The following is a 10,874-nucleotide window of genomic DNA, read 5'->3' on the forward strand; positions in this document are numbered from 1 at the left end:
CACTGGTCCATCTAAACTGTGTATATTTTCTACCCTTGGCTCACCAATTATTGCTTAGTTACCATCCCCTTTTGAAATTGATTACAAACTTCTGTCACATTTGTTAATTACTGTATATGTGCGATGAGAGAATTTGCATCTACCATGTATTTCAACATCAAAAGCTTGATGTTGAAATACATGGTATTTCATGGTAAAACAACACAAGTTGCAGCAAAGTGTTAAAGTCATGCTATAACCAGAAAGCCAATTTCTCATGAGAAATAAATAGCTCTCCCATTTCCCGGCCCGCCCCACCAAAAAGACTCAACGCCTTTTATCACAGCTGTGTCTCTGCCTACACAGCAATCACAAATTATTGAGCTTGCAGAAGGTATTTTATATGGAAATTAGGGTATTTACATTTCTAAATCTTGCCCCTCCCTGTCACAGTTGCCAAAGACTCACCTTCTTCATCCTGCAGAGAATCCCCTACCGACCTCATCAATCTCCACATTACATGTACCTGAGAACTCACCAGTTCTCTAAGGATTTCCCTTTTTGGTTTAAAACCCCTGTTTTAATGAAAGCAGCACCAATACGTTACTACTGGCTGAAGAGAGCTGGAAAATATAAGCCCATGACCAGTGTACGGACAGATTAACAGCCTAATTAACATGTTAGATAGGAATGTAATTATACCAAGAGTGGGTAGTACACGTTATAGCCCAAGGCCTTTGTACTTCAGCACATTGGATCCAGCTTACATAGCGCCTCCAAATTCTGCTACCAACACAATTTTCTCTCTCCTCCCTATCCCAACCCAGATGAGACACCATCTTCTTGTCCACTGCCACAAGCTGTTGTGAAGATTTAAGTAATTAAGACAGTTTAACTATGCATGAGATCTTAACTCTCCTCTCTTTTCTGAGATGTGGAAGAAAGGGAAAATTGTAGCAGTGGGTGGGTGGAACATTTTGTGAGTTAGCGTGTGTGGATTCTAGGTAGGAGTTTAAAGTAGCCCATATTTAAAGCCACAAGCCTCCAAATTAAAGGTGAGGCAGAGACTGTGTCAGTAAAACTTTTTTGTTGGTCAGGATGTAAAAAAACCACACCGCTGATTGACATGAGTTTCACTGTCAGAAGCACCAGTGTGGACAGTGCTATGTTGGCAGGAGATGCTCTCCCGCCAATATAGCTACTGCCACATGTTAGGGGTGGTTTAATTATGCAAGTGGGAGAGCTCTCTCCTGTCAGCATAGAGTGGCTACATGGGAGACCTTGCATCTGCAGCAGTACAGCTGTGCCACTCTAAGGTGTCTAGTGTAAACATAGCCAGAGACTGTCTTTTTGTTCCCTGTCCATACACCACCTAGCACAATACGGTCCTGGTCCATGACTCAGGCTCCTAGGTACTATTACAATAAAATAATAAATAAAGGTTTAAAGGCTATCAATTCATATTCAAAACTATGCAAAGCCAATTTTGTAGATCTCATTTAAACAAATCAAACATTAAAATAGTATGTACTAGGCTATAATTTATGGCACTGAATGTAAGAATAGGCATTAAATTTGATGGGTTGTATAATTACATTATACTACTTAAAATTTTTCTTTCAATACTAATAAGCTATAATTTAAGATGTAAGAATACAGGGCTAGTTAGTATTAAACTTTCAGTCTTAACTCTGGAATTGAGTGTTTTCTTCTCAACCATAATTCTGCATTAACACTAGTTGTCTAGACTATCATACCTATGTATTACAACACATGAAAACAGAAAAAAGAGAAAAAACTATTATTTACCTGTGTATAACCCACTTAATCACTAAACAGTTTTGGGTTCCCCATTGAAAAATTCAGCCACCTGGGTGGTTTTCACAATAGCCAACCACAAAGAAACATGTTGGGACTATTACATAAGTAGATTCTCCACACCAGATAAAAGTACAAATGTTCTTTTAAAAAAACAAACAAAAAAAACCAACCATAAGGCAAACACACCCAGCTCATATTGGGTAAATATATAGCCCAATATTACTTCTTCCTCACAATTCTCAACCTGAGTTCCAGAAAACAAACAATCCAGAGAATCCGAGTAAGAGCCTGACACAAATAAAACATTCTAAGGCCTTGTCTACACTGCCACTTTACAGCGCTGCAACTTTCTCATTCAAGGGTGTGAAAAAATACACCCCGAGCGCTGCAAGTTTCAGTGCTGGCAGTGTAGACAGTGCACCCGTGCTGGGAGCCGCGCTCCAGCGCTGATAGCTACTCCCCTCGTGGAGCTCTCCCGGTGCTGGTGCCGCAACTGCACAGCCACTTTAAAGCGCAACCACGTTGCTAGTGAAGACATAACATTAGTAAGTTGATTTCTACCTTTCAAGCAAATGATCTCAGATATTTTCCATTCAGAGTTCAAATCTGAAAACAAATAGGTTCCAGTAACACATTAAAAATTAGCCAATACGCTGGCTCACATTCAGCCTGAGTCAGAGTTCAGTCCTAGTGGTTTAATGGGACAAAGTCAGATTGAAGTCTGATTAATTTTAAAAAGGTCAAGATACTTTCAAATAGTGTACCTGTCCTGAAGCCCTTGCCGATTCTATGTTTTTACAACTTCTCTCCCCGCCCATGTTTTTCCTCTCTCTTGCAGCTGTGAAAAACCTATACAAGCAACAGGAAGACTGATTGCACATGACAAAAGCTGAAATTGGCTACATGCAGACAGATGTTGAATGCACAAAGTAAACTGGGGAAAAAAGAAAACTACTGTATTTTTCTTTAGTGTCTTTCAGTTATAGTAACCTTAGGTGCTACGTGTAATAATAGCAAATTAAAGTCACTTCTCTGAATTTTGTAACAGAATCTGAAATAAGAAACACGATACCAGTGTCAGATTTTAGCACCTCATTATTCTTCTAAAACACTACATCATGTAGAATATATTTGATCAAAGACACATTTAATTTTAAAAACGATAAGTTGGGGAAAAGTCAGTTAAACCATAAAAACGATATTCGTGAAAATCAGGCATTTTAAAGGTTAACCATTTAAAAGATCCAGTTAAACAAACCACCTTGTTTTTGAGGGGGACACAGACAATGTAAGCCTATTGATCACTTTGGTTGAGAAGCATCTGTCTAGAGATCCTGTCCTGTGCTGAAATATGCCGCTGTGGCATACATCTAATGTATGGAGGAACAGATACTATCACACCAACGTACCTGAGCTACACCATGTCAGGACAGATAGATGATCAACAGAAGAGTCAAAGTGGGAAGAATGTGGTGTGCAGTGAAGCAACAACAACAACAACAAAAAACTAGCCCCTTTCCCCAAGACCCCCTCGCTAGCGCCTCTTTACCCCTTCCCCTGAGGGTGACCCCCTGCCAGTCACGCCTCTTCGCACCCTTCCCCGAAACCTCCACGCACACACTTGCTGGGGAGAGAGACATGCAAGTGGCAGGTGGAGGAGGCCTTGGGGGAAGAGGCAGAATAGGTGTGGGAAGAGGAGCAGCGCAGGCAGGGCCACAGGGCGGAGCGTGGGGAAGGCCACAGCCCAAGTGCCCTTTAAGCAATGATGCTCTAAATCTGGCAGGCTGCCGCACCTCCCGAGAGGTGCGCCATGTCCTGTTTGGGAATGCTTAGCCTCCCTTGGCCTATTATACCCGCTGCCCATGATGGCATGCTCAAATAAATTGGTTAGTCTCTAAGGTGCCACAAGTACTCCTTTTCTTTTTGCGAATACAGACTAACACGGCTGTTACTCTGAAACCTGTCATTTATCACTAGTGCAGTTTGTCTGGGTGGCAAGATAGACTGGAGAGTCTAAGGGAACTGACTGTGACTCCATGGTATAACTGTTACAATGACCCAGGATTTGACATTTGTTACTGGGTTGGTGAAATCTAATTATAGAACACACCACTAGTTTGGGGTGTCTGCCCTGGTTTTGACAGTCTGTCCTGAGGTAGGCACTCACAGGCACAAGCCGCTCCAGAGAGCGTGACAGATATGTCTGCACATTTTGCATCTGTTGCTTTGGCAGGATCTGGTGCTGCTTTGAGTGGATGTGTCCTGGTCTGTGTGAAGCTTGCTTCTGATGAGGAGTCTGGCAGTGTGTTTGGGGTTGATAAATGAAAAAAACCCACCCCATCACCTGTGGGTAAACACTTTGCGCAAAGTGATCACTCTATATCAGTCCTCATCCTCAAAGGAAACCTGCGCAGCACTTTCAAAAGATGATCGTGAAAGCTTAAATTCATAACTTTGCTAGACACTAAAAATCATGATCTTAATAAAGACACAAATTATGGCTTATTACAACAATCTGTAACCCACTAAAACCACTTTTTTTGTCCTGTGACTACACGGGTCTTAATGGGCCAATTCAGCTTGAATGGTCCTTTAGAATATGTGCTAACTACTTATGTGACGCTATCGGTTTGATCTGGTATTTAGCCATGACACTGGTACCTTTCCCAGACCTGAGGAAAAATTCGATGTAGCTCAAAAGCTTGTCTCTCTCACCAACAGAAGCTGGTCCAACAAAAGATATTAGCTCACCCAGTTTGTCTCTCTAATATGTTAATTTCACTCTGCCACTATTAGCAGCAGCAGAGGCACGTGAGTCATGCAGACTCAAAGACATCACTGCATTCATTTACATTTGGAAAGGGATCCATGCAACTGTAGTGGCTAAGAACTTCTTTTTAATAATGAAGATTCATGTTCCATAGAAATTAAGGCTTAGGTCCACATTCATTGTTGAGTCTATTCTCTCTTTGTGCCCTCCCTCATAAACCCTTATTTCAGATGCAAGAGCATTAGAGTCATACCTAAAATACCCATAATGCAACCTTTCCTTTGCTTGTGAGTCGCTGAAAATGTCAGTCATGAAAATTGTCAAATTACAACATCAGCAACATATAATTTACACTAGTTCATGAGCAAGCCTCCCTCTGTGTAAGAGCACTGATGTTTAGGCAACAACAGAGCAGTTCTCCTTTACATAAAGAGGGTCATTTAAAAAAAAAAAAACATGTGGACTAAGATTTCTTTACAATGGTTTTAGTAGTTTCTTGCTCAGAGACACACTCCTAGGAAAAACTTTTAAACTCAACCCAGCAGGCCGCACCCACAACCCCACCAAGCAAAGCTCATAGGAATTCAGGAGCATAAACTGAAAGCTAGTTACGTAAGTGGAAAACACTGCAGTTTTATTCACCAAAGACAGTACTCATACAGCACAGGCAGAATCAGTAATATATTGCCATTCAAACCATGTGCATTTACTCCCCCCAGTTTTAGCAGCAAGAAGATCAGTTCTAATACAGCCCTGCTTTCTTTCAGAGTACTGAGAAAGGAACAGCTACCATGACTTTTAGAAGTGTTTTGAAGTTTGAATTTCCCCATTAAAGTGAAATTAAGAGAGAAACATTTAAGATTGCACTGATGTAAACAAATGGAATGCTTCTTTAAACATAGTGCTAAGGCAACTCAGAGCCTGACAGTGATCTGTCCTTCAGGACAAAGTGCGAAGACAGACCTCAGAGAAACTAAACTTACTATGACTACTTAACTACAGGTGCTCTAACTGATCTGTGGACCATGGGTGGTCTGCAGAGAGCTGGCTGCTCACATAATGCCCATATTCTCAATCCTTAAAGAATCCACCCTTCAGCCCACCTCTCTTGCTAACTATTGCCCCTTCTCCCTTCACCTTTAAACTGATCAAATGTTCTATTACAACCAATACCTCAACTTCCTTTCCTCCTGCTCACTCATTAATCCCTTTTACTTTGACTTCTGTCCTCACTACTCCACTGAAACTGTTCTCAGAATTTCTATCTCAGGGCCTCTATTCCATCCTCATCCTTTCAGACCTCACATCTGCTTTTGACACTGCTAATCACATTTTTAAAACCTTGCTCTTCCCTTGTCCATCATGACTTGTCCTCACTTGGTTCTTCTTCTACCTCTTTAATCATACCTTCAGTGTCCCATTTGGAGTCCCCCACCTCCTCTATCCATATGAGTCGCATAGGACTTGATATATGGCCCCTTCCTATTCTCATTTTACATGCTCTCTGGACAATCTCATCTGCCCATCTGGTTTTGACAATCGTATGTCAATGACTTACAGCTCTCCCCTGTATCTAGTGTTGGACTGCGGCCTGTCTCTCTGACATCTCCTCTCGAAGATTACACAGTCAGCTTAAACCTAACATGGCCAAGACAGAATTCCCAACCTTGCTTCCCATACCCTCCCCTTGCTTTTTGTTCTGTTACTTCTGACATCAATGCCAGCCTCTTCCACCCATGTCAGCTTCATGCAAACCTCTCCATGCCTTCTAGCACACCACCTTTACCCAAGGATCACCCTCTTTGAGCTGATCCATCAACTACCCTCTCTTTCCTCAAATCCAACCTCAGGATCCACCTCTATTACTTATCAGCCTATTATATTCTAGGTGCTTACAAATTGATTGTTTAATAATTTTTCCAATATCTTTCCAGGTATCAAAGTTGCCTGACTGCTCTATAATTCCTTGGGTTCTCTTTGTTCTCCTTTTTAAAGACAGGTAGTAAGTTTGCCCTTCTCCAGTTCTCTGGGACCTCACTCATCATCTATTAGTTCTCTAAGATAACCATTAAAATAGTTCCACTGTTGCTTCAGTGAGTTCCTTAAGTACCCTTAGATGAATTGCACCAGGCCCTGTTGACTTATATATATATCTAATTTATCTAAATATTCTTTAATATTTTCTGTCCCTATTCTGGTTTAGGTTCCATCCCCCTTGTTCTTGCTAATAATCACCAACCACACTCCTTCTTCAGGCCCACCTCTTCAAGCATTCTCTCCTTCTTATATCCAATAATTCCTTCACTCTCCTCCTTCTGATTTATTACTCTTGGGTGGGCACAAACCACTGTGTTTGTTTAATTTTTATAATTTAGAGTGTAATTTCTTTGTCAAGTGTCTTATCTGTTTGTGAAGTGATATGTAAACTTACTGCCTTGTGCACATTTGTATATGATTATTACACTGATGAGAGAGCTTCTCTCATTGACATAGCTACTGCCTCTCGCACCGGTGGATTAACGATGCTGATAGGAGAAGCTCTGCCGTCAATGTAGTAACGCCTTCACTAAAGAGCTACAGCGGCACACTGCACTGGTGCAGCTGCACTGCTGCAGTGCTGTATAAGAAGACAAGCCCTTAGTATGGGCCTGATCCATACAGACTTCAATGCTCGGTGTATCTTTCCATTGGCTTCCATGGATTTTGTATCAGGCCCATATTATTTGGGATATTAAATACTCAGTTCTCCTGTTGACTACACCGGGGGTTAGGCAGATGTGGATTTTTCACACCCCTGAGTGACGTAGTTATACAGATGTAAATTTGTAGTGCAGACCTGAGGTAAGATAATGATAGTCATTTAAGGCAGTCAGCAAATTTGCAAGGTGATCTATAAAGGTATGTTAGAACTGTAGTGAAGAGCTAAATGGCGAAGCTGAGTTGGGTTCTATCAAAACAAAAAATCCACAAAGGACATCTCTTTTGCCTACACACAACCCATCAGAATTCAGTTTTGAGTCAGTTTATGTAGCTCACACTTCTCTCCTTTGCAAATATATCTGGTATTGATGTGGGCTCTTCAGTCTCATTCCTTAAAAGGTTAAATGAAGGAACAAACTACAAATAGAAACCCCATCTTAGAGGACCACTGCTTTGATGTCACAAGTTTTTTTATATTCCAAAAATATAAAACTTTCCAAAGAATTGACGTATGGTAACATTTCATTGCAACTTATCAGTCTTATGCCCTTTTCTTCCCTCCTCCCTTACTTTTAAAATCACTCAAATTGGTAATCCACCTTTTTGGCTTTTTGCCATCAGTGCACCATTTGCTGACTAACAATTAATTTTAGAGTAAGTATTTTTGTATAAAAATTTTAAAAAAAACACATCTGTGATGCACAAAAGTTATAATAAGCACATCCTTGAATCTCTGTGTAGCACACCATCCTAAAATATTGACTCTGTTTAACACACCATCCTAAAATAAAATGTGTGTTTATTTCAACAGTTGCTGGGTTTGCAGCTACAAGAAATAATGTATATCTTGTTTAGTTATACTTTGTTTAAAAAAATACCTAAGTACAACCATGTTAAATATGTCATGAATTTGTAAAAGGGAGGTTGGCTAGGAGCGTTATAACCCATCCCTTAAAAATGATTTGCTTTAAAAGGCAACACTTCCACAGAGGAACAAACATCCAAAAACATTCTGCTGCAAATGACTCTAATTTATAAATAAAGACAACTCTACCAATGCTCAACACCCCTCTTTACTTATTGGTCACAGGGAACACGGAACAGAATGTTATTAGGACAGCTTTGGGTAAGATGATCTCTACTTCTTTGATCAGTGATCTCTACTTGTCATTGATGAAGCATGTCTCTCAAGTCTTAGCTCCCAAAGTGGTTTTGAAGTGGAGACTTGCTGGCATGGGATTTGAAACCAAAACAGATAGTGATTGTACTCCCCTCTTCAAGAACATAGGCATAGGAAAACATCACACCTCCCCTAGTTTCCATGCACTCTTCCCATTGCAACTATGCCTGGGAACACCACAGTCGTATCAGGAGAGATCTGTGGAGGCAGCCGTTTCAAACGTGTCAAGCAACTGACAGTCTAAGGATTCAGGTGTAGGAGATAGTACCTCTGCCTCCCATTCAATTGCGAGTTCTCTAATTTACAACGGAACTTGATTGCTGGAATCTGGAATAGCCTAATGGTGCCTTTGAGCACACATAGTTAAAGGGGAGGCAGGCAGCAGCAGACTGAAGCGCCAGACGAGAAGTTCATCACTGTCATAGGGAGGAGAAGCATAGCAACACTGAACAACGGAGACTGGGAAGGGAACTAGTGGGAAACTAGTTACCATCTCAAAAAACACTTACAGGAGTGGTATGGCCTCTGTCCTACTTACCCATGTTGTACCCATAGGGCGACTCAGTGGCTCCATCCTGCAGGCTAGCCAAGATCTCTCCTTTGCCCACGTCGCTGTCCCCCACCAGCAGAAATTTCAGCAAGAAGTCATAGGCTTTCACTGGGCTGCCCACGTGGCTCATCCTCTTTTTCCCTTACCCCCCGAAAAAAATCTCTCCGGCGAATCAGCTCCCAGAGCCCATCACGGGAACCCAGGAGGAAAAAAAGTCACCGTGGGAGCAGCAGCAGCAAACAGCAACAGGAGACAAACAGAGGCATGTTCAACAGCGCCGCCGCTCAGGGCAGGCTGCAATGGGGCAGGGGGCGCCAGCCACGCACGGGGAAGGAGGTAACAGGTGGTGCAGGGCTAGATACTGCGACATGAAAACGCATCTGGTGCCAGGGACCGGTCTCAGCCTGCGTGGCCTGGGGGCACTCGCTACAGCCCAACTCCGCACAGGCACGGCGGGCTGGCTGCTGTATCACACGCCGGCAGCAGCCAGGGAGATGCGGACGCGCACCCTATGGCGCTGGGGGTCCAGCCACCCCCTGCAGCGGGCTGCGGGTCGTTACCGAGCAATGGGGACACCCGTCATGTCGTGACAGAGGAGAGACAGGCGTCTATCGCCTCAGGGGCGGGGGTGGCGACCTATCAGGGAGACGGGCCGCTATCACAGGGGGCAGCCGCGGGGGGGGGGGGTGGCCTTTGGCAGGGAGGGGTCACGGGACAAGCCCGGGCCAGAGCGGGATCGAGTCGCGGGGCTCCAAAGTGTAGGTGCGCGACGCCCGGTCCCGGCGCCACCGCCCTGGCTCCCCAGGGGATCGGGGGAGTCGGTGCCCAGCCCGAGCCGGAGCTCGGTCCCTCCGGCCGCGAGCGAAGCGCGGGTCTGCGTTTCGCGCCGTTCCTGGCCGCGATCCTGGGTCCCCGCTGCCTCCCCTCAGCGCAGCGAGCTCGGCACTGCAGTGGCACTGACTCTCTACCCCCGCTTTGCCCCAGCACGCAGCACCGTGACAACAGCCCCAGCCCCACCCAACTCGGCTCCCATTGGTGCCTGCGGATCCTGGTCCCCGCCCTCCTCTTCTTCTATTGCAGCGCTACGCTAAGGGCCACGCCCACCTCCTTTTCCATTGGGCAACGGGTCTCCCAGCCTCGCCCGCCTCTTCTTCTATTGGGATATCGAAACCCTCAGCCCCGCCTTGCTCTTTTTCCATTGGGGGCAGGGTCTTCGGAATCCCGCCTCCTCCTGTTCCCTTGGGGGCACAGCGGCTTAGTTGCTAGGCTAGTTCTCCCGCGCTATTGATGCTGCCGCCCGTCGATCACGGATTTCCACGCCCCCTGCAGGAGCGGGGCGGCCTGTTTCATTGAGAGTAGAAAGAGAAGGAGGACTTGTGGCACCTTAGAGAGTAACCAATTTATTTGAGCATAAGCGTTCGTGAGCTACAGCTCACTTCAAAGGATGCTCACGAAAGCTTATGCTCAAATAAATTGGTTAGTCTCTAAGCTGCCACAAGTCCTGCTTTTCTTTTTGCGGACACAGACTAACACGGCTGCTACTCTGAAACCTGTCATTGAGAGTAGAGTTTTGGGAGTATTTAAAGTGGAGTAGGGACCGCGGGTTCGAATCCAGCCCTCCCCGCTAGGATCCCAGCTTACTCCCACGCCCGCGATTAGAGGCTGCAGGGGGGGCTGATCCCACTCACAGCAAAGCTGGGCCCCATGGAACTGCAGGGTTTGTGCCTGCGACCATAGAGCCCTACCCCCAGAGCTGGGCAGTGCAGTGACCACATAGGCAGCAGCTGTCCCTGGCCATTGGGAGTCTCTAAACAGAAACTGTGACATGAGGCCTGGGCAGCCATTGGTCCTGTCAGTCCTGATCCTGTGGGTAC

General features: G+C 44.6%; 1 protein-coding gene across 1 annotated transcript in view; it reads right to left on the reverse strand.

Moving 5' to 3' along the window:
- The window catches only part of RAB40B (RAB40B, member RAS oncogene family), a 60,771-nt gene extending 50,795 nt beyond the window's left edge, over nucleotides 1-9,976 (reverse strand). Inside the window, exon 1 of the mRNA XM_073311255.2 lies at nucleotides 8,989-9,976. Within this exon, the coding sequence (XP_073167356.1) occupies nucleotides 8,989-9,130 (142 nt within the window). The 5' untranslated portion in view covers nucleotides 9,131-9,976. The remainder of the gene's footprint in view (nucleotides 1-8,988) is intronic.
- Between the last annotated feature and the right edge of the window lie 898 nt (nucleotides 9,977-10,874).

The sequence above is a fragment of the Lepidochelys kempii genome, chromosome 14, assembly GCF_965140285.1.
Source record: "Lepidochelys kempii isolate rLepKem1 chromosome 14, rLepKem1.hap1, whole genome shotgun sequence".
NCBI lineage: Eukaryota > Metazoa > Chordata > Testudines > Cheloniidae > Lepidochelys > Lepidochelys kempii.